Source organism: Leopardus geoffroyi, chromosome A2, assembly GCF_018350155.1.
Source record: "Leopardus geoffroyi isolate Oge1 chromosome A2, O.geoffroyi_Oge1_pat1.0, whole genome shotgun sequence".
Taxonomy (NCBI): Eukaryota; Metazoa; Chordata; class Mammalia; order Carnivora; family Felidae; genus Leopardus; species Leopardus geoffroyi.
In genome coordinates, this window is record NC_059331.1 from 155,499,366 (window position 1) to 155,523,309 (window position 23,944).

A 23,944-nucleotide genomic window follows, 5' to 3' on the forward strand; every position below is an offset into this window, starting at 1 on the left:
AAAAGCCCTGAACTTCCTCATCTATCAAATAAGTAAATGGACTAGATAATTTCTAAACTCCTTCCAGCAAAATGTTTACAAACTACAAATCTACGAGAGAAAGCCAGGAACTGGGAAGAGCTGGAAATTGAAAAGAACTAGGCCTGGTCATCGGAAGACAATTCTAGGGCTCGTTAACGGAGATAGGACAGAACAGCAACAGTGAGCTAACAGACAAAAGCAGTGAAGAGGTTTTGAGTCTTGGCAGTAAGTTCCAAAAAGGCGGTAACACAAAGCAAGCACGCCTGACAGCATGTGACCCTGAGATGGGTTTGGAGTAGAAGACAATTTGTGGTTATGCTGGTCTCTTAATCCGGCTCCGCGTGTTACCTTCTTGGTGTTCATATGCAAACACAGGTAGTTGACCCTTCATATTTAATCAGACTGATGTCATTATGTTACTAGCACTGTATTTTTCATAGAATTTTGCTGATTTAAATGTATGTACCTCTGTCAGCCACGCTGAGGACCTCTGAAATAATATCTTGTTTTTGTTTTGTTCTACTTTTTTTTTTTTTTTAGTGTTTATTTACTTTTGAGAGGGAGAGAGTGCAAGTAGGGCAGGGGCAGAGAGAGGGAGACAGAGGATCCAAAGGGGGCTCTGTGCTGACAGCAACGAGCCCGATGTGGGGCCTGAACCCACGAACTGCGAGATCATGACTCGAGCTTCAGCCATCCAAGGTGCCCCCTGAAGTAGTAGTTTGAATTTTTTTTAAGCTTATTTATTTTTGAGAGAGACAGAGAGAGAGAACAGGAGACACAGAGTCCGAAGCAGGCTCCAGGCTCCGAGCTGTCGGCACAGAGCCCGACACGGGGCCCAAACCCACAAACTGTGAGATCATGACCTGAGCCGAAGTCGATGCTCAACTGGCTGAGCCACCCAGGTGCCCCATGAGTGCCAGGGCCACCAAGGGGGCAGCTACCAAAACTTCAGGTCGGCCTCAGGCAAGTTCATTGCCTAGAGAGGGCAGGCTCACAAACCCAACCTTGTCTCAGACGGTAAGCATTGCTGAGCACGACTGATTCTAGGCAGGACAGAGGACCTAGGCTTACAGAAACCGATGAAACAATGAACCGACAGGAGCACACAAAAGGATGAAAATGCACAGCCACCTACGAACTTATCTGTGTAGTTACCCAGGTGTGGAAGGCAAGGCGCAAACTCCAGTATGTGTCAAGATTTGACCACCTGATCCTACTTATCATCAGCCAACAGTCCCTTGGCTTCTAGCCTTCATGTACTCCAGAAAGATAAAAGTGAATTTCTTAAATGTTAAAAATCTGTCCCATCTAAAACTTTTGTACAGATTTGTTTATGTGCAGCTCTGACTTCACTATTCAGCCTGGTCTGTAGATATAGTCAAAACTTTGGGAATTGAAATTAATAAACTAAAAAACAAAATGTTTACCATCGGGGCAATGAAGAAAGGGGTATGAGCAAATATTTAGTTGGGTTGCTATGACAACAGAACAAGCCATCACAACAGCATTCTTTCCTTTCCATCTGTCAAAACTTTGGCTTGACAGGCCCTTAAGAAACACTCAGGGTCCACCCTGAAGATGAAACGGAGCAAAAATGTTATTCTAAGTTTGATAGATTTTTGGCCTGACTTAAAACTCTTTCATAACTCATTCAGCATTTGCCACAAGTCCCTGCTATTTCCGCCTGCAGTGCGCAGACTCCCCGGCAATGAAGACTGAGAACGCTGTGCGGCAGGGGAGGGAATGGCGGCATGACTACGGGCCTAATGCAGGCCCCCGTCCACCCTGGGATGCCACGCGGCCACTCCCGGAGCTTGTGGCATGTCCTGCTCTCATGCGCTGTTCTGCGGTGTCACAAGGTTTGGGAGGAATCAGGAGAACGGGAGGCTTGCTTCAACGTCTGGCTGGACAGGGCTAGAAATGGGAGCATGCGTGGTGGGAGGGGGGGAGTACTGTGCCCAGTGAGGAGGAGGAAAGCCCCCCCACCCCACCTCCAGCCACGGGAGCTTATGTGGGAGGCTCTCTTCCTGCACCTTCCCAGGTCACACAACTTGCAGCCAGCCACTGTCCCCCAAGCCCTGGTTTGTCATGGCCTGGCCAGAGAACCCTTCAGTTCCTTATGGCTCTTTGCCTGTAAATCAGACAGCTTTAGGTGCACACAGATTGGTCCTGGAGGGACAGCTGGGAAGCAGAGCAGGACGGAGAGGACAACATGGCTTCTGGCTTTTTCACACAGCAGCGTCACACGTGTGATGTTCTTCGGTGGAGTTTCTGTGCTTTGATCACTAGCTATGTCACTTTTTTCTTTTTTAAAAAAGAATTTATTATTTATTAAAACAAATTTTTTTTCATGTTTACTTTTTTAGTGACAGAGACAGAGCAGGAGCATGAGAGGGGCGGGGAGAGAGGGAGACACAGAATCCGAAGCAGGGTCCAGGCTCTGAGCTGTCAGCAGAGCCCGATGCAGGGCTCAAACTCAGGATCCGTGAGATCATGACCTGAGCTGACGGACGCTTAAATGCTGAGCCACTGGGGTGTCCCTATTTTATTTCTTATTTTAGAGAGAGAGAGAGAAAGAGAGGGAGAGGGAAAGAGACAGAGCTCAGCACAGAGCCTACCCGATGTGGGGCATGATCCCACAACCCTGGAATCAAGACCTGAGACAAATCAAGTCGGGGCACTCAACGGACTGAGCCACTGAAACGCCCCACGATTTTATTTTTAAGTAATTTCTACAGCCAATGTGGGGGTCGAACTTACAACCCTAATGATCAAGAGTCACATGCTCCACTGACTGAGTCAGCCAGGCATCCCAGCGATGTCACTTTCTTACAGGTGAGCCAGGCTTCCCTGTACTGGCTTAGCTGGCCTGTTAGGGAAGGGGTCACAACCGAGAAACCCAAAACTGAGGCCTCCAGAAGTAGACCGTTTAAGCTGTAAAAGGAGGTGTAGAGGGCCCCAACTTTGGGCACAGTCTAGGTCAGAGGCCTGGGAATCCTGGAGAGGACCCACAACATGGTGTGTATTTATCTTTAATCCAAGTGATGTTAAGAGGGGCATTCAATGCACACACAGTTATTTCGGCATCACACCAGCTCTGAAGTGTCTAGGATTAGAATCGCAGACGCCAAGTAGCTGGGACAGGCTTCCCAGGTGATTTCTACTGAACAGATCAACCTGGGAGAGGAGAGAGCCTACCGAGGGCAGGGAGATGTGGGCTGGCAGTGCTGACCTTCCCTCATCAGCGTGTTCACAGAGTCAGGCAGAACTTGAGCTGGAGAGGTCCTGCAGAAATTAGATGATCCCTCCCCACGGCACAGCTGGACACACGAGGTGGTCATCCCCGGGGACGCTTTGGAAAGCACAGGATGCCTGAGGAGGGGAGTCCTGGGTCAGGAATGGGGCCCTTAGCAGGTTCTGGGCCAGGGTCACTGGGAGGGCAAGGCACAAAGGAGCACAGTCCAGGAGGCCCAGAGCACTCTGACCGTGCAGCCAGGAGTTTCAGAGAGAGTGTGGGGGTCATCTGGACCCACCTGCCTCTCCAGGCCCCAGATGAAGGCCATAAGAGAGGGAGGGCCTGGGGAGAAAACCACAGAGGTCTCAGCTTCTTCCGTAGACAATTCTAGCCTAACTGCCAAGCACAAAGGGGGTCTTAATGGCATGTTTTTAAAAAGACTTTCCTTATGGGGGCGTCTGGGTGGCTCAGTCGGTTAAGTGTCTGACTTAGGCTCAGGTCATGATCTCATGGTTTGTGAGTTCGAGCCCCGCATCGGGCTCTGTGCTGACAGCTCAGAGCCTGGAGCCTGCTCCGGATTCTGTGTCTCCTTCTCTCTCTGCCCCTCCCCCACTTGTGCTCTCTCTCAAAAATAAATGAATGTAAAAAAATTAAAAAAAAAAAAGACTTTCCTTATAGATTTCTGTAGGTGGGGTCACAGGCACGGCCACCCTGCACCCTACCCCCCCCCCCCCCCCCGACCAAATGAGGCCAGCTCCTCCTCCTTCCTTCTCATTTTCTCTGGAGCCAGGCTGCCTGTGTCCCAGCTCTTCCACTAACCTCTGGCTTGCTTGAGCAAAGTGTCTTAACCTCTGTGTGCTTCTTAGTTTCCTAATAATAGAAGCTATGTGATTGAGTTGTCAGGAGCCTGAAAGAATACAGGTCAAACCCTTCCAAGAGCCTGGCCCAGAGGCAACATTCCAGTGCTCCTGACGGTTGCCTGTTGTTACTGTCCTCTGGCTCCCGCCTGCTGTGTTTCCTTTTCCAGCCTCAGCTCTGTGGGCCTTTATTTATTTATTTTTCCACCTCTTCAGGTCTGCATGGAACTCGTGTTGGATAGAAAGATAATTTATTGGGTAAGAGAGAGAACACTGTGAGCCATTTGTAACAGGAAAAGTACGGGCTGCCTTTGGGGCCAACATGACACGGGAGCCCAAGCAGGTCAGAATGACAAGGGACCTGGGTGCAGACAAGCCCTTGTTTCATAAATGAGGAGACCCAAGGCCAACAGTGCAGGATGTTCAGGCTTCCTCTCTCCTGGGGGCGGGGGGTAGGGGGACACCCCTAGGCCCCACGTCCTGTGTGATGAGAGATGGGCGTGCAAGTCTGAAGGCCACGAAGGGTTTAAAAATGTAATTAAGAGATTTCCATACACACACACAGCAGTTAGCTGCACTGTGGCCCAGCTCTGGACCCAAGGACAGCACCAACGTTCTCCATGTCCCTGCAGCGTCCACAGTTGCCATCTTACCCCTCTCCCCTCTCATGGGTGTTTGCTTGTCCAAGGGACTAAGTCTCTACCGGCAGAATACCAGGCATCATGGAAGGTGCGGACGCTCCAAATGCCTCCAGTCTGACCACACTGGTGACCTGTCTTCCCCACAAAGCCGCCCCAGAGCCGGAGGGCAGAGGATGATAGAACTAACAAGATGCAGCCACTGGGCAGGGTCCATTTACAGCAATGGGGCTCTTTCGCTTTCCTTTGTCTCCTTAGAGCAGTTCTGTGGGAGGGGCTTTAACCCATCAACCCAGAAATGTGTCCAGGGAGGGGCTGGGGGGGCGAGGTGGTGGTCTCCTCCCAGAGATCTCTGTCCTGAGCCCTTCCGGCTGTCTTGGTCCCCTAAGCCTGACACATCCACTCTGTTGCCCTTCAGGGATGCATTTGTCTTTGACCTTCTCTGTTCCCACCTTCTCTCTTGCATTGTACTTTGACAAGAAAAACAGATGATATTTTGTGTTCTCCTCTGCCCAGGAGGAAGCCTGGGGAGGGCACACTCCTCTCCAGCCATGCCCATCTTCCTGGACATTTTGTCAGGCTGGACCTTCCTGAGCCTAACATCTTCAGCCCAGAAGCAGGCTCCTCAGGGGACCGTCTGGCTCCATCTCCAATCCTGGTGGGCAGCATGTTTACTTGGCTGGCAATCACTTCCAGCCTAGGCCTTTCTGAGATTCCCCACTCTCCCCTCCCCCACGGCCGAGCCTGAGAATTCTACTTCTGGGGGACAGAGTGGGGCTTCCAGAGGATACAGACAGCTACTAGAATCTCCATGAAATCTGACCCTGGCCACTGAAGGGTTATTACTCCTCCTCAGCTCCCAGAGCCCCAACCTTCAGAACTCTCCCGTCTGAACTCCCCAGTGCCCAGCGAGCTTGGAGAGCTGCCCGCGCCCAGCGGAGTGCCGGCCCGCTTCCTGAGCGGACCCCAGTGCACAGGGAGTGCAATAACCACGACAGTAAAAGTGAATAGCTCACTAAAGGCCAGGGTGGGATCGGGCTGGGAATAGCCAAGTGGCTGCTATCCAGAGAGGAGCATCACCAAGATGACCAGATGGGCTGGCGCGGGAGGAGAGGACTGGATTCCATTTCCTACCACATTCCTGATGAACTCCACATTCATACCTTCTGTCCTTGCCATTCCTCTTTCCCTGTTCCTCTTCCTCCCTTTTGTTTTCCAGACTTGGGAGTCAGATTTCCTCTGCAAACCACGGTTCTTTAATTTTTGTGTTTTTGGCATTTCTTCTCTCCAGATGGACTCCTCGGTTGGCCTCATCTGCTTTCACTGGTTGGCTGGCCCATCTCTGACTGGGTCCCACATCTCAGCCCCTCGTGGAGTTTCACTCACTACCCGTGCCGCTGTGCCCTCAGCTCCAAAGCAAAGAAGGCTCTGATTCGGTATTTTGAAAGGAGGAAAATGCCAGGAATTCTTTTTTTTTCCTTCCTAGTTTAGAATTAACTCGAATCCCTACCTGTATCTCCTTCTGGCTCTTCCTTGCTTTGTGACGTGGGCTTTGCAAATCACTGAGTGTGACCCATAGGACGTGGGGGGCATCCTACCAAGCAGCGAGCAGGTGTGTGTGAGACTTTGTGTAATTTATTTTAGCACTGAGAAGAGGGGGCGCCTTTGGGATACATCTGTGCTCTAGCACAACCCTGCAGCCGTCTGTGAACCTTGGCTCCCTGCCTCCTCCTGGGCCTTCCTCTCTGGGCTCAGCTGCAGCCAACGGCTTTGCAGTTCCTGAAGGTGTCATGCTCGGCCTCCGGCCTCCTTGCCTTGCTCCTTTCGCCTGGAATGTGCTTTCTACTTGCTGTTAGTCTTAGGACTCAGCCAGAACTGGCTTCCTCTGAGGAGGAGGGCCCTCCTCCTGTCTAGAACACACTGCTCTGGTAAGCCTTTACGACACAGTACTGGGTGGTCTGCTCAGTTCTAGAACCGTCGGTCCCCCAGCACATGGCAGAGTGCCCAGCACACAGTGGAACGGGTGGAAGGCAGGCTGCAAACCAGGTAAGTGTGTAGGGAGGCGTGGGCTTACCCGGTGTTTCAGAACCGCTGTACCTTACAGATCTCCACTCCTCGCTGCCCACTGACTCGCACTCTTCCCTCAGGGTGCTTCCTTGGCAGTCCCCGACAATCACCTGCCCTACACGTGCCAGCCAGCCCGAGACCGACTGTCATTCAGACACTTTAGTAGGAGAGGCCACGGTTGGTACCTGAGCTTGTCTGCGATGAAGATGACCCTCCTTTCCAGAAGCAGGGAGGCAAAAACACAGAGCAGGTGGCGGACGCTGAGAGAGGAGAAGAGAGACTCAAAGTCTACGTGTTCGAGCCGGGAGTCCAGCGGGCGGCACAGTTCAATCACCTGCCGGGGAACAGGAGCAGCCGTGAGGAGGGGCCGCACCACAGGCCGGGGGCTCTGAGGTCCTCAGCAGGGCGCACCCACTGGCAGGGGAAAAGGGAAAGGAAACAAGGAAGACAAGGCGACTGGGGAAAAGAAAGATCCTAGGAGACTGGGGAGCAGGTACATTTGGAAGAGACTCTGTCGCAGTCGAGTGTGAGGAAAGTTCGGATGGAGGTGGGGACAGAGGGTGGCAGAATCAATGGCCCTTGACCCAAAATGGCTGGTGGCTCTGGCTGGCGATGACATATGTGGACCACGCCCCTCCCTGGAAGTGCCATGACTGTTGCTATCCCATCACTTAGAGTCCCACAGGGAAGTGTCTGCCTCACAAGGGAATATTACCTGCTGGAATGGAGTCATGGGCTCACGCAGAAGGACCAAAAGATCCAAGCAACACTTTCAAGACTCACCTCCTCTAGAAGGCACTTCTCAGTGAGCCCAACCCCATACCAGTCCCTTCCCTATGATGTGTCTTACAGCTTGTATGTTCAGTGGGCATAGTTTCTCATTCTGTACTTGTTGAAATGTTCCCAAATTCATCTCAAGTCAATTACTCCTGGGTGTGCTTTTCTTCTTTTTTTTATTTCTTTTTTTTAAATGTTTATTTATTTTTGAGAGAGGGAGAGAGACAGAAAGAGCGCACACCAGTGGGGTTCGGTAGAGAGAGACAGGGAGATACAGATTCTGAAGCAGGCTCCAGGCTTCGAGCGGTCAGTGCAGAGCCCGACGCGGGGCTCAAACTCACAAACCATGAGATCATGACCTGAGCCAAAGTCGGACGTGTAACTGACTGAGCCACCCAGGCGTTCCTGTTTTTCTCTTTTAATAGCTGACTCCTTCACAGTGAGCAGAGACCAGTGTTTTACTCTGAGCACCATGCCTGCCCGGTGTTGCCCACACAGTGGGGCACGTTAATGTTAATATCCCTATGGCCAAGTCGCTTGTACCTGGTATAGGACAGTGCAAGACTCTCCAGCAACAGGGAGAATGCTTCTCTCTGCTCTGGGAAAATGAGTTGTGGCAGAATATCCCCTTCCCATCCTCCCCTCCCCATCCTCCCCTCTCCTGTCTCCAGAGGTGACTTTGCTTTTTCAAGGGCTTTTGGAAATAAATAGATACTCAGGCTGGATGGGATGTACCTTCTGATGTCCACAGAGCCATATAAAAGGAATGGGAAGGAGAAAAACAAAATCCTGCATTCAATCCCAACCCAGCCAAGGAGGGGAACATGCCTCAAAGTCCTTGACGGGTGAAAAAAAAGTAGTACCTGAACTCATCTTCCCTGAAAATAATCTATCTTACAATATGAAGTTATAGAGGTGACGGAGACCAAAAACATAAATGGGTTCAAATGCCATCTATGAGAGTAATGGGCTGTTAAGAGTAGCTAAGGATGTTCAATGCAGGTCCCTAATCTGTGGGGCCAAGGTCATGCAAAGAAACACCATATACTGCCATGACATAGTTCTGGGGATGCTGTCTGGGAATGAATCCTCGAATGGATAGACAGGACTTGGGGTGGATTTTACATACACCTGAATGTGACATCAGGTGATGAGACAGACCACTGAAAGCCAGCCCCTTGCTTGGTTTACTGGGACTTGGCTGTTCTGGGCCATTGTCTCCTCTAGGAGACAATAGGAATCTGATGGCTTACCTCAGTTCCTGATCCTGGCAAGAAGTTCTTGACGACGATGGTCTTGCCCAGTGCTGGGAAAGGGGCCTCCATGACGCTCCTCATGAGGGGCTGTACCAGGGCAGGAGAGATGCCTCGTCGCTTTTCCACCTCATCCAAGATCTGCAAGGGTCACCAAAGCAGCTTAGCTATCCTGATGTCAGGGTGCCAAGGTATTGCTCTGTTCTCGATGAAGTGGGCCCACCACAGCGACTGAAGAATTATGGGGAAGCCCTGCTGTCCTCATCAGGCCAAACTTTAAGCGTCTTTCACCCCATACGGTTTTGTCCCAAATCTCCTTTCTGTGTACCCCTCCTCTGCCTTGTGCCTTTGCACTTCTTTCCACCAAAGGGGTGAAGTTCCTTGACCCGCTTGACTTTGGGTTTGGACATGTAACTTACTGGGCTAACATATGCATTTTTAATGGGAGCGATATTGTCCCTAAGGGGATAAAAATTGGTTCTTGGGGGTGGTGATGAAAAAAACTTAGATACTATAATGGTTTGTAGCCTTTTAAGGGGCGACAGTACATAAAAAGATATACAGTATATCTGTGGATTTAAAGTCTCTCTGGGGGTAGCCATTAGGGAAATGCAAACACAAGCCACAATAAGATTCCACTTAACACGCATTAAGAGGGCTAAAACCAAAAGACGGACAATAGTAAGTGTTGGCAAGGAAGTGGAGACATTGGAACCCTCATGTACTGATGGTGGGAATGTAAAATAGCTAAACAGTCTGGCAGTACCTTAAAAGGTTAAACACAGTGTTACCATATGACTTAGCAATTACATTTCTAGACATTTACCCAACAGACATGAAAACATACGTCCACACAAAAACTGGCACATTAATGTTCACAGCAGGGGCACCTGGGTGGCTCAGTCAGTTGAGCCTCTGACTTCGGCTCAGGTCATGATCTCATGGTTCGAGAGTCCGAGCCCCACGTCGGGCTCTGTGCTGACAGCTCAGAGCCCGGAGACTGCTTCGGATTCTGTGTCTCCCTCTCTCTACCCCTTCCCCGCTCATGCTCTGTCTCTCTCCGTCTCTCAAAGATGAATAAACATTAAAAAAAATTTTTTTTTAAAAGTATTATTCATTGTAGCCAAAAAGGGGAAATAACCTAAATGTCCATCAGCTGAAGAGTGGATAAACACAATGTGATGTTCCATTATATGCCATAATCAGCCACTACAGGGAATGAGATACTGATTCATACTCTAGCAGGGATGAACCTTGAAAATACTAGGCTAAGTCAAAGACCCGAGTCACAAAAGGCTACTTCTTGTATGATTCCATTAGGATAAAAACTCCAGAAGAGACAAATCCATAGGGACGGAAAGCAGACTGCTTTCTGGAAGTAGAAAGTGACTGCTAATGGGTATGGGGGTTTCTATAAAAATGTTGATAAAAATGTCCTATAATTGTGGTGATAATTACACAACTGTGTGGATGTGCTAAAGGGTGAATTTTATGGTTTACAAACTTCATCTCAATAAAACTGTTATTCTGAAAGGTCTAAATGTAAGGCCCTCCATAATCTAGTTGTGGATCAAAGAGTTTTAATAAAAATGCCATTTATAGGGGTACCTGGGTGGCTCAGTCAGTTGAGCATACATTTTTTTTTGTTTAGAGAGAGAGAGAAAGAGAGAACACAAATGGGGGAGGGGCAGAGAGAGGGAGACACAGAATCCAAAGCAGGCTTCAGGCTCTGAGCTATCAGCACAGAGCCCGACGCAAGTATTGAAGACAGGAGCTGTGAGATCATGACCTGATGCTTAACTGGCTGAGATACCCAGGTGCCCCATCTCTCTCTCTCTTTTTTTTAATGTTTATTTATTTTTGAGGAGGGGGACAGAGAGAGAGGGAGACAGAAAATCCGAAGTGGGCTCTGTGCTGACAGCAGAGAGAGCAGAGAACTCGATGCAGGGCTCGAACTTACTAACCGTGAGATCATGACCCGAGCCTGATGCTTAACTGAATGAGCCACCCAGGTGCCCCAAGCATGGAACTCGTGATTTTGGCTCAGATCTTGACCTCACAGTTTGTGAGACTGAGCCCTGCATCGGGCTCTGTGCTGACAGCACGGAGCCTGCTTGGGATTCTCTCTCCCCCTCTCTGTTCCTCCCCTACTCACACTCTCCTTTTCTTTCTCTCAAAATAAACAAATTAACTTAAAAAACTCATTTATAATAATATCACGTGTAGGTATTGAACTCTTGAAATATGGCTAGTCTGAACTGAGATGTGTGTTATAAATGTAAAAACACTCAGTAGATTTCAAAATACAGAATTAAGAATGTAAACTATCAATGACTATATTGATGAAGTGCTGAAATACTAGTATTTTAGATATATGGGTTAAATAAAATTTCTTATTAAAATTAAAAAGATTGTACGTGTGGCAGTTCCTCAAAAAATTAAATATAGAATTACCCTACCATCCAGGAATTTCACACTTAAAAGGGTATGTACTCCCAAAATTTGAAAGCAGGGACTCAGACTTCTGAATGGCCATTTTCAGGTTAGCATAATTCACAATATCTAAAAGGTGGGAACAACACAAATGTCCATCTATGGATAAACAGGTAAAGAAAATGTGATATATACAAGCAGTAGACTGCTATTCAGCCTTAAAAAGGAAGGAAATTCTGACATATGCTCCAATATGGATAAAGCTTGAGGACATATGCTAACGTGATAGAAGTCAGTCACAACAGGATAAATATATGACTTCATTTACATGAGATCCTGGAGTAGTCAGACTCACACAGACAGAAAGTAGAATGGTGGGTGCCAGGGGCTGGGGAGGGAAGGGAACGGGGAGGTTAGTGTTGAACGGGTGCAGAATTTTAATTCAGGATTGTAAAAAAATTCTGGAGATGGATGATGGTGACAGTTGCACACAATGTGAATGAACATAATGCTAATCAACTGCGCACTTAAAATGGCTAAAATAGGGGTGCCTGGCTGGCTCAGTCGGTAGAGCAAGAGAGTCTTGATCTTGGGGTTGTAAGTTCAAACCCCACATTGGGTATAGAGATTACTTAAACATAAAATCTTAAGGGGCGTCTGGGTGGCTCAGTCAGTTAAGCATCCGACTTTGGCTCAGGTCATGATCTCCGGGTTTGTGAGTTCGAGCCTCACGTTGAGCTCTGTGCTGACAGCTCAGAGCCTGGAGCCTGCTTTGGATTCTGTGTGTGTGTCTCTCTCTCTGCCCTTCCCCTGCTCATGCTTGGTCTCTCTCTGTCTCTCTCAAAAATAAACATTAAAAAAAAAAAATAAAAAAAAATAAAATCTTAAAAAATGGCTAAAATAGTGACTTCTATGTTATGTATATTTTAGCACAATAAAAAAATAATATGACAAAAAAATTAAAAAGAATTTTATGAGGGGAGGCAATGAAGGAGGAAAAAAATCTTTTTTAATTTTTTTTATTTTTTAATGTTTATTTATTTTTGAGACAGAGAGAGTGCAAGAGAGGGAGGGGCAGAGAGAGGGAGACACAGAATGTGAAGTAGGCTCCAGGCTCTGAGCTGTCAGCACAGAGCCTGACACGGGGCTCAGACTCACAAACCACAAGATCACGACCTGAGCCAAAGTCGGACATTCAATCGAGTGAGTTGCCCGGGTGCCCCAAAGGAAAAAAAAAAATCTTAGAACTCTGGCTAGGTGGTAATAACAAAAGGATGAAGAATTCTGAGGCAGAAGTGACAGCGTGCCAGGTCTAAGCCTAGGCCTCAGGAAGGCTGCCTTACGTGTCTCCGCGGCCTTCTGGGGCTTCTGCCACAGCCACGAGAACTGCTGGAGAAGTGCACAGGCCAGCTCGCTGTCCAAGGAGGATGACAGACATGTGAGCCAGCCCCAACCCCAGCCTTGCAGCCTACAGCAGAGACCAAGCAGCCCAGGTCAGCCAACCCCCGGCCTACCCACAACACAAGAGCGAGCCCAGGGGTGGGGGGAAGGGGGAGATGAGCTGAGCTGAGCCCCGGCCGACCTGCAGGTCTGTAAGAATAAATGATTGCTGCTTTAAGCTACTGTGGTTTGTTACAAAGTGTGACTGTAGTCATATTTAATGATATACCTTTCTTCAGAGATTCTGAGAGGTGTTCTTTTTTTTTTTAATGTTAATTTTTGAGATGGCGGTGGGGAGAGCATGTGCAGGACAGCGGCAGAGAGAGAGGGAGACAGAAGATCTGAAGCTGACTCCAAGCTGACAGCAGACAGCCCGATGTGGGGCTCGAACCCATGAACCATGAGACCATGACCCGAGCTGAAGTTATACACTTAACCAAATGAACCACGCAGGTGCCCCTGAGAGCTGTTCTTCTTTTTCTTTTTATATTTTATTTATTTTTTGAGAGAGAGAGGCAGAGAGAGAGAGAGGGAGAGACAGAGACAGAGCACAAGTGGGGGAGGGGCAGAGAGAGAGGGAGACACAGAATCCAAAGCAGGCTCCAGGCTCTGAGCTGTCAGCACAGAGTCGGATGCAGGGCTCGAATCCACAAACTGTGAGATCATGACCTGAGCCGAAATCAGTTGCTTAACCGACTGAGCCACCCAGGCACCCCTGAGAGCTGTTCTTCTTAAAGACGATTCCTCTTTCTTTGTTTTTTGTTTTTGTTTCTTAAGTAGTCTCCAGGCCCATTGTAGGGCTTGACCTCACAACCCTGAGATCAAGAGCTGCATGCTCTACCAACTGGGCCAGCCAGGTGCCCCTGATTTCTTTTTCTGTACAAAAGGACAATTTGTCATTTTAGTCATCCTTGTCCCTCACCTGGAAATAGGCTGAGTTTATAGAGATCAGTTTGCTAAAGCTCTGTTTCTGGTTCTATCCTGCATATTTGCTGTGTGGTCTTTGGCAAGTTATCATACACACCCTTCAATATCCCCAGTAACAAAACTACCATGAAAACACAGAACTGCACACATACAGTATGTTAATACGTTTACTTGCTTGTCAGCCCCTGTCCATGACAAAACAATGGGGCTCATGTGAATTCCAAAGCTGCCACTGGATGCTAGACTAACTCATGGGAGCGGTTCCACTTCTCCCTTCTGTAAGCATTCTCTGAACAGCAAAGGCTGTGACCTACAGCCTTATTTCCATGTTTAAACCCCCCCTGGGTGGGGTGAGGAGGGACGCCTGGGTGGTTCAGTCTGACTTTGGCTCAGGTCATGATCTTGTGGTTTACGGGTTTGAGCCCCATGTCAGGCTCTGTGCTGACAGCTCAGAGCCTGGAGCCTGCTTTGTGGATTCTCTGTCTCCCTCTCTCTCTGCCCCTCCCCCGCTCATACTCACTCTCTCTCTCTCTCTCTCTCTCTCTCTCTCTCTCTCTCTCTCAAAAATAAATAAAACATTAAAAAACAAATTTAAACAACCCCTTCGGAAAGACCCTCATGAGCAGCAATGCATAGCTTTCCTAGAGTCTGCAAATGACCAACTTCAATGTGAAAGGCTTACCACCTCACTGGAGTGGAGGGAGGAACACAGACAAGTTGATATCATCCTTTATTTCTAACAGACTTGAATAGAAGTATAAGTTCTACCAAGGCAAGAGGTTACACCAGATCAGTAGAAGTCAGGCTTCCTCTGAGTATAAGTGGACGGTGGGCAGGAAGTAGACTTATTTCGGAATGATTTTGGGAAATGCTGCTTTCCATCCATGGACAGTAGACATAAGACTTTAGTTCTCGAAAGAAAGCTCAGACTAAAATATATGTTCAAGAAGAACTTAAAATCAATTTATGGATTAGATGGTCATGTCTGGTTAATGTAGGAAATGAATGTTGGATTATACCTAATATTTAAGATTATCATATATGATAGTAATTAGCTTCTCTCTACCCACCGAATAGTAGAATGGATGAGCCAATTCAATACAGCAGTTCCTAGGTCTTGATATATTGGCTTATCTTCCCAAAAAGAGGACCAAATTACATTAAGGATTTTGATAGATTTAGAGCACAATTACAATAATACATCTCTCACACACACAACACGCATATTATATACACAGATACTTAGACATCCATCCATTATAGTGGCCTTTCTGTCATGCAAAAGCTAATATGACAAAAGACAGGGCTGAGAAGTACAAAAGTAAACCATAAGGAATATTCTGGGAAGATCCTCCACCCCCTTCCATCCTCCACCTACAATTATTTTGACTCTCCCCCCACCCCCTTTTCCTGGGCGCCAACCGTCATCAGCTCTCATTTCCAATATCAATGACAAGACAAGTGGGAAGGAAAATGTCAGGATACGCTTATAAAAGTACCAGGGGTCCGGGTGTCTCCTGTGTCCTCCCTCCACTAAGGCCCCAGTCCTCACCTTTGAAAAGAGGCTGAAGCACCCCAGGCGGCTCACGATGCAGTAAACTTCAGGGAGACGCTTCCCTTTGCCACCAGGCTTTTTGGGGCGAAACACAAGGAAATCATGAGTGTTAACGCTTCAGAGAAGAGAACCCAAACATTTTTAAGTGCTTATCATGTGCCAGATGTTTCCACACACGGAACCTTTTGAAAACGCACTGAGGTAAGTAGTTACCCATACCCCATTTTATAAGTGGGAAGCACTTCTGGCCATGTAGTATATATATTTTTCTTCTCTTGAAGGGACCAAATTGAGGGTGTTGTGCATACAGGAGGCACTCAAAATGGCCATGGAGCCATAAAGGAAGGAGGCTAAACTTGTTCACCCAGATCCCTGTGGTTCCTGTTAAGGAGTTACCTTGAAACCACATGTTGCTTATTAGAATGATAGTTCCAAGTCAGAAATCATTCCTGAAAAATCTTTTTGGAAACTGCCTTTTAAGCTAATTTTCAAACCAAGATGAAAATCAATCTCATTATGTCATAGTAATTTTATCAAGAAAACTTATTATCCCACTGAACTTTTTATTTTTTTCCCACTTAACTTTTTAAATTGCTACCCATACTTTTTATTCACTATTAATTCAACAAATAATTACTGAATATACCTTCTGTATGCTGTGCATTATTCTTGACTCTAAATTATATCGGCTTATGTCAAAGACTCAAATATACTCAGAGGGAAATGACTTGCTTCTACTGAAGATTTTCAAAAGAATGAGTCTCAAAAAGACAAGCTCTGAAATGGGTTAGCATGATCATTTCATTGGAATCCAATCCTGACTTAAAATTTTTTTTTTAATGTTTTTATTTTAGAGAGGGAGACAGAGCGTGAGTGGGGGAGGTACAGAGAGAGAGAGGGGGACACAGAATCCAAAGCAGGCTCCAGGCTCTGAGCTATCAGCACAAAGCCTGACATGGGGCTTGAACTCATGGATGGTGAGATCACGGCCTGAGCCGAAGTTGGATGCTTAACCGACTGAGCCACCCAGGAGCCCCTGAAGAACACACTCTTGAATGATCTGAATCATGAACAAGAGAACTACCTTTCTTTGACCCTTAGCAGCCATTATGAATGTGCACTATAAGCTCTCTGGGTCTGTGTAGCATGTTTTATTAGAAAGGACATTTGGCTTAAAGAGAGAAAGGCCTTTCATTTGGCAAGGAAAATAACGGAGCAAGTATTTTCTTCTTAAAGGAGACAGAAGTGTTGTTCCCTTCTACCCGTGAGACTTAGGTGATTCCCCCAAATCTTCCATGTTTTTAACTCCCCTGATTAACCTGTCACATTTCCTGCCTCTTCTCCTGCAGACTGAGAGCTGAATGTACTAACCAGCAGTCTTCGGCAGTAACCGAACCTTCTGCTCCCATCTTCTCCAGTTAAGACAAATGAGAAGGTTTCACTGTGGTTGGGGAAACAAAAGTGCATTACAAAGCAGAACACAACAAAAGACACCAGGCAGTGAGCAATCACAGGGACCTGCCTGTGTCTGTCCTGCCCGTCCATCTCTGTGCAGGGACTCTGTGCGCCTATAGTTTTGGGGTCTGTATCAGGGAGAGGGAGACCCAAAGTGCCAGTGCACCCTGAGAGGAATGGGGGATTTTTCTTCACCCTGAGCTCTCAGAGCATTCTATCACCTGAACCATCCCATTGCCCGAAACACAGCAGTCACCGATGGAGAATCTACTGTGACTCCTGCCCCCAGTGAGGTCCAGGAGGAGATGGCCTTTGCTGTCCTAGGGATGTGACTCAGTAAAGGAACAGCTGAAGACTGGGACAGTTCTGTGCCCCCCTTGGAAGTGCCCCTCGGGTGACCCTCCCTGAGAACCGTCTCTTCAGAGCCAACCGGAAGCACAGACTGCCCTTAGAGACTGCTGGGCCAACTCCAAGGAACACGGCGTCCCTCAAACACAGAGTATGCAGCCTACTGAGTTTGGTCAATTGCCAACACATCCAATAACAAAAATTTTGGTATGTAACAATGTGGGTTAAAGCAGAAATGTAAACCTGTCACAGTCCGAGTAACAGCTGGATGGGCTATTAAAGAAATGTTTCCAGGGACAAGGGACAAGGGACAAGGAAAGGGTGATGGGTAATGTTTCTCTAGCATCTCCTAGACCAAGAACTATGTTTGCCTTTCACAGAGGCTTATAAACCAAATGTATGCCCACGTTCAGTGGGCATGCTTAGCAAGGTGATTCGTATCTTCTAAAAGATACCCATTTTAAAACATGGTGGGGAAAACCTCTAGCCTGGGGCCCATTGGGATCACTTAATGGTAGGATTGAATTATGACATCTGCCATCTCTGACACCCTCCCTGGTTCTTGCCTTAGTTTTTCGGGGTGGAGAAGGGAGACACCAGCACATACCTGGTAAATTGCTGGACAGGAGTCCAATCCTTGGCATCAGGGAAACAGAATTGGGGGATGGCCTTCAGCTGGTCCTCAGCCTCTCTCATGAACTTGAAAGACCTTTCCAACTGCAGGGAAAAGGGTGAGAGAAGGTTGGGGAATAAACCCCAGCATGGTGCAGAGAGAGGCAGATGTTTGGCAAGACCACATCTTCCACCTTCCCACAGCGGAGACCACCACCTTAACATTGGGAAGGGTTTGCAGCTCAGTCTGCTGGGGCCTTTTTTCCCCAGGGCACTGTCAACTCTAGTCTCATGGGGCAAGTCAGGGGAAAAAAACTGGTCTGTTTTAGAGAAATATCTTTGATGTTTAACATTCTGGAATATAACTATTTTAATCAACTAGGAAAAAGTGTCATAGCAATCCCCTTCAACTAGGAGACTCATGAATCTGCAGGACAGAGCCTCAAATCTGGTCTTCCAACTTCTGGGCCCAAGAAAGCCTTGATCCATGCAAAGACATTTTATGACACTTCTTAGTGAATATATCCAGTCAAATTATATTATACTGTAAACTTCAATGAATTTCAATGACCTTGAATGTCAGAATCAAAAGGAAACTAGACATCATCAAGTGTGACATCCTTTTTTTTTAGTTTTTTTTTTTTACTGTTTATTTTTGAGAGAGAGAGAGAGAGAGAGAGAGAGAGAGAGAGAGCATGAGGGGGGAGGGGCAGAGAGAGAGAGGGAGACACAGAATCCAAAGCAGGCTCCAGCTCTGAGCTAACAGCACAGAGCTAACAGCTATATGGGGTTCGAACCCACGAACCATGGGATCATGATCTGAGCTGAAGTTGGACGCTTAACTGACTGAGCCACCCAGGCACTCCATGACATTCTTATCTAAGAGATAAGGAAATAAACCCTAACGTGTTAAGTGACTTGCCCATGATCACACAACTTGTGTGGAATCTAGCTAGGAATCTTTTTTTTTTTTTTTTTAATTTTTTTAAATGCTTATTTATTTCTGAAAGAGAGAGAGAGACAGAGTGTGAGGGGGCGGGGTGGGCAAAGAGAGAGAGGAAGAGACAGAATCTGAAGCAGGATCCAGGCTATGAGCTGTCAGCATAAAGCCTGACAGGGGGCTTGAACCCAAGAACTGTGAGATCCATGACCTGAGCTGAAGTTGGACGCTTAACCGACTGAGCCACCCAGGTGCCCCAGGAATCTTAATCTCTAGTCTCTCAATCTCTGTCTCTCTCTGCTTTATCTGACATCATAGACTGGATGAATATCCTCTTGTTAAAAAACAGAACAAATTAGGGGCGCCTGGGTGGCTCAGTCAGTTAAGTGTACGACTTCGGCTTCGTCGTTTGTGAGTTTGTGCCCCGTGTCAGGTTCTGTGCTGACAGCTCAGAGCCTGGGGCCTGCTTAAGATTCTGTATCTCCCTCTTTCTCTGCCCCTCCCCTGCTTGTGTTTTGTCTCTCAAAAATGAAAAAACGTTAAAAAAAAAAAAAAAACTAGAAAAACAAAACCTACTTCTAGTATGATTCTCCTTGGGCTAGAGCAAATATAATTAAAGTTGCTACTAATATTAATGGTTGAGACAACTATCAGTGAATGAAACACAGCCACCATTTATAGACCTAAAGCCAGTCATTAATTGTCCTTTGGTTTTTGTTCTTCAGAATCAATAGTCACTACTGAGAGAATAATGGTTCCCTCTTCCATCCATGATGAAACATAACAAATGAGATTCCAGCTTGTCCAGGAGCAGTTTTTGAGTTGATAATTCACTAGCTCAGACCGTTGCCAAAGCATTAATTTTGGCTACCCTTGGATAATCTCACAGAGAGGCAAATACCTGCTGGGTGTAGTTGCTGGAAGGGGTCATTAATCATCGCAGAGTGAAGGCCCATAAACTCCAAAGAATACAAAAGGAAAGAACAATGACATTTTTCCATAGTGGAAACCCTTAGAGAACTAAAGAGTAGGCCTTGTAGGGAGGTGAGTTCCAGCACTTTTTGACTTGGCCCATCCTTGTGGATGCGCCCACCCTCAGATCACACGCACGGCACACATACATGTGTACACACATGTACCTATACATGCTGTCATCAACATAGGCGTTATCAACCCATATGTGTACATGGGTGCTCTTACATGCACACAAGCTCATTTATGGGAAGTGAGACATAAAGAGGTCTCTCACAAATACAAGCGATCATAAATGGCTGGAAAATTTCCCAGTCTGCATGAACTGTCATAAAGATAATTACATGATATCAAGCATTTTAATGGAACATGGCAGGCATGATCTCTAGTGTGCAAGTATGGAGGGGAAATCTTGGTCAAGGTGACCCTAGAAGTGGGGGATAAAAACCATAAGAAAAAGTTAGAAGGGAGGAGAAAGGAGGAAGCAAAGGCAAGAAGATATAAAATAGCCTGATCTGTAAAAATGCATGCACAGAATGATCACACAGCATTCAAAATAGAAACGTAGGGGCGCCTGGGTGGCGCAGTCGGTTAAGCGTCCAACTTCAGCCAGGTCACGATCTCGCGGTCCGTGAGTTCGAGCCCCGCGTCGGGCTCTGGGCTGATGGCTCAGAGCCTGGAGCCTGTTTCCGATTCTGTGTCTCCCTCTCTCTCTGCCCCTCCCCCGTTCATGCTCTGTCTGTCTCTGTCCCAAAAATAAATAAATGTTGAAAAAAATATATATATATATAAAAAAAAAATAGAAATGTAAAGAAACACTGGCAACAAGATACATTTCCAACAGAAAGAGACTGGTTAAATAGGGCATACCCACATAACAGAGCTTTATATAATTAAAAAAATGTTTTAGAATTTATAGGAAATATGTTTATAAATAATGATACATTTAGAAAACACGATGCAAAGATTATACAACGTACAATATCAATTTTGTTAGAAAATTACACTATGAGAGGGGTTCTGGGTAGCTCAGTAGGTTAAGTATCTGACATCAGCTCAGGTTATGATCTCGTGGTTTGTGAGTTCGAGCCCCGCGTGGGGCTCTGTGCTGACAGCTCAGAGCCTGGAGCCTGCTTCACATTCTGTGTCTCCCTCTTTCTCTCTCTGCCCCTCCCCTGCTCATGCTCTGTCTCTCTGTCTCAAAAACAAACTTTAACAAAATTTAAAAAATGAAAAAAAAGAAAGAAAATTACACTATGAGAAAAGTCTGGGAGGAAACATGACAAAATGCTAACAGCAATGATCTCTGTGGAGTGGGATTATAGAGGACTTTTTCTTGATACATTTCCAGATTGGTCCCCTTTCCAACAATGACTATACATGTTTCCGCTCAAAAGTTTTATGTGGATGTCTAGGAGCCTGGGGATTCCAGGTTGGAAACTATAAGCATTCAATAGTTATAGTGATTCAATCATTAATTCATGAATTAAGGCCTTTATTCCTGAAACACTGATTAAATATTGCCACGAATACAACACTGTGCTAGGCCCCGAGGGAAGTAAACAGGATAAAAGAACAGTCCTCTGTGCCTGGGTGCTTGCTCCGTGTGGGCCTCAACCAAATGTGGGCATACTCATAGCTTTGGGGTTTTCTGGACACCATCCCTGGAGGTCAGCTGATGCAGGTGAACAGAGCCAGTCCGGAGGGCCGGTGCCCATGATTTCCTTCAGTGATACCTAGTTTCCATCCTAAACTCCAAGGACCTGATTACTGCACGGGACCACAGTGGACAGGACAGAAGGAAGCTGGCCCAGCATAGATGCTGGGATCATGCTTGGGCAGTGGCAGCAGAAGGAGGCCCTCAGGGGACCAGGACACATCCTCCCTCCCCTCTTCCTGTCTCTGAACACCTTCATTGTCTGAAGGCCACGTACAGCGTCACATTCTGCCTCATGAGTCTTTGTATGCTTATCTTATGACCTCCTGTCAGAGTGTAAGCTTCTTAAGGACGGAAAACATATTCTGCTCATCTTTATAACAGTAGGGCCAAGCAGAAAACAGCTTGAATGTAATAGGGTCTCAGTAAATTCTGGGTGGACTGAATTGAAATGTGGTGGAACCCATTTAATAGTGATGTCAAAGACTAAGAACAATATATATATATATATATATAACGATATATATAACATATCTATATATATAGATAGATAGATATATAACATATCTATATATCTCTATATATAGATATATATAACAATATATATAGATATAGATATAACAATAATATATATATAGTAGATATAAGAAATATATATATATATATATATATATATATATATATATATATATATTATTGGCCATGCTATTTTAGGCTTTATTGAGTCCCAATGCATTTTGGGTACCTGATTTAATGTATGGTAAAGCCACATCCACACAGCCGCGAACCATGTTAGATTAGGACGGGATCCTAGCACACCTGGTGCACACCCAGAGGTGCACAGCACATGCACAGATGTTCAGCAAACACACACTCCCAGGGGACAGTCGTGTGGCTGATGGGAAAGAGGCTTCTAGGATAGCCTGGGGAGAGACGTGGCTGCATAGGGAGATGGGGAGGACGAAGAAGCTGGTAGGGACAGCACAGTGACCACAGGAAGTGAGTCAGTGTTTTTGTCCATACTTGTGAGTCTCTGAATCTCCCACCTCTTGGGACCTCCCAAGTTCTCCAGCAGCAGCTTTTTGCATTTGATATACCCTAGTTACGACCCGCGTTCAAGATTCCAGACATCAAGCGCTCCTCAGACTCCCACACCTCCCGGAAGCCACGAATACCAGCACGAAGTTGGCAAGAACGCCGCAGTCCCCTGGCAAGCCACAGAGGCCGGGTCCATACCTTGAGAGGGAACTGCTGGGTGAGTTCTGGCACATACGCAGCCCCGGCCTGCTTCTTATGCAGTGACACGACCACAAAGTACTCGAACAGCTGCCTCTGCTGGTACTCCATGAGCTCCCGGTCAAGGGATGGGTATCTCGGAGCCTGCTTCAGGCGTGACTTCACATTGACCAGGCGCTGACTGTGAGCTAGGGGGACAGGGACAGTGAGTGCCAGTGTGCCACTGTCTTCCCAACGAGGCACTGCACGGGCTGTGACAGCCTGTGTGTTCCTTCCAATCCTAAAAAAGTGTTCCCGCATTTAACAAATTAGCTCAGAGCCCTTTGTTTGGGGTCCCTGCCAACTTCGGGGCGAGCCACACTGGATAGGCCTCCCGGCTCGTGGGGGGCGCGGAAGCCTGGGACGCGGGGGCTCTGCTCAGCCATGGGTCTGTTGTGTGGACTTGGTGCAGTGGTTTGAGTAATCTTTGCGTCCCTCTGTCAGATGGGGTGGGGGACGCTGACTCCTCCCTTCACTTATTCCCTTCATCTTCCAGTTTGTGGGATGTGACACAATCCAGACCACAAGGCTTTTGGAGCGGGGAACTTTGTGAACATCTGTGTGACAGAACGGGCAGAGACATGACTAACTCAGAGCTCCCACCCACCTTCTCTCCTGCCATCATTCTATGTGATGGAAATGGACTTGCTTCATTCTAGAGGTGGGCCGGGGAGCAGGTGGGCATGAGAGGTGAATGAGGCAGGGATGCCAAGCAGACCGGTCCCCATCACCTCCCTCAGCAGCCCTGGGTTATGGCTTTCTTTGGCTTCCCCCCACCCTGGGTCTGAGAAATTGTGGAAAACTCACTAAAGCCTACACCGAAGTCAATGAATTTAGATCTACAGAGACCAATTACTTCAGTGACTTCATTTGAAAGACGAGGAATAGAGGCCCTGAGATCTTAAGTGATTTCCTCCTGATCTTACAGCAATTTTCATGGGAGTGGGACAAGAGCCCAGGTGCCTGGAGTCCCAGGCCAGCAGTGGAAAACACCGATAACGGAAAGGCATAGGAATGGGGGCCACTGCAGTGGTATCCACCCTGGATCTCTGGAGCCACAGGCTCAGTGACCGAACAGGTCCTACCTGGTCATGCTCAGGACTGACCGGCCCCTGAGCAACCCTGTGGGTCCCCTGTCCCCTCACATTCACGCCTTTCCCAACCGGCTCGTGCGAGGACACTCTGTCCTGTCTCTCACGTTAAGCAGGAAGCGCCACAGCCATCTGCATGCGCCCTGCACACCACCTGCTCTTCTCACCTTTCAGTTTCTCCTCGGTGTCGCTGTCAGACTCACTGTTCTCATCTGTCACTGGACAGAAAAACAACAAACAAAAAACGGCAATAGAAGAAAATTGCGTGCGTGAGTTTTTCTAACACAGGAAACTTTTTGCATGCAGTCACGTAAATCCAAGATTTCTACTTCAGAGGGGCTATTTTCTTTTTGTCAATTTAAATGTCATGGACAAACTATGTCTTTGTCCA

The 23,944-nt window shown here is 47.1% G+C and overlaps 1 protein-coding gene across 6 annotated transcripts in view; it reads right to left on the bottom strand.

Annotated features, from left to right (window-relative positions):
- The window catches only part of DENND2A (DENN domain containing 2A), a 103,938-nt gene that overhangs the window by 17,092 nt on the left and 62,902 nt on the right, over positions 1–23,944 (bottom strand). For all 6 annotated transcript variants that reach the window (XM_045495888.1, XM_045495886.1, XM_045495885.1 and 3 more), the window contains 7 exons: positions 23,721–23,771; positions 22,424–22,611; positions 17,614–17,723; positions 16,575–16,644; positions 15,201–15,278; positions 8,849–8,989; positions 7,004–7,152 (listed from right to left, as the gene is read on the bottom strand). In XM_045495888.1, the coding sequence (XP_045351844.1) occupies positions 7,004–7,152; positions 8,849–8,989; positions 15,201–15,278; positions 16,575–16,644; positions 17,614–17,723; positions 22,424–22,611; positions 23,721–23,771 (787 nt within the window). The remainder of the gene's footprint in view (positions 1–7,003; positions 7,153–8,848; positions 8,990–15,200; positions 15,279–16,574; positions 16,645–17,613; positions 17,724–22,423; positions 22,612–23,720; positions 23,772–23,944) is intronic.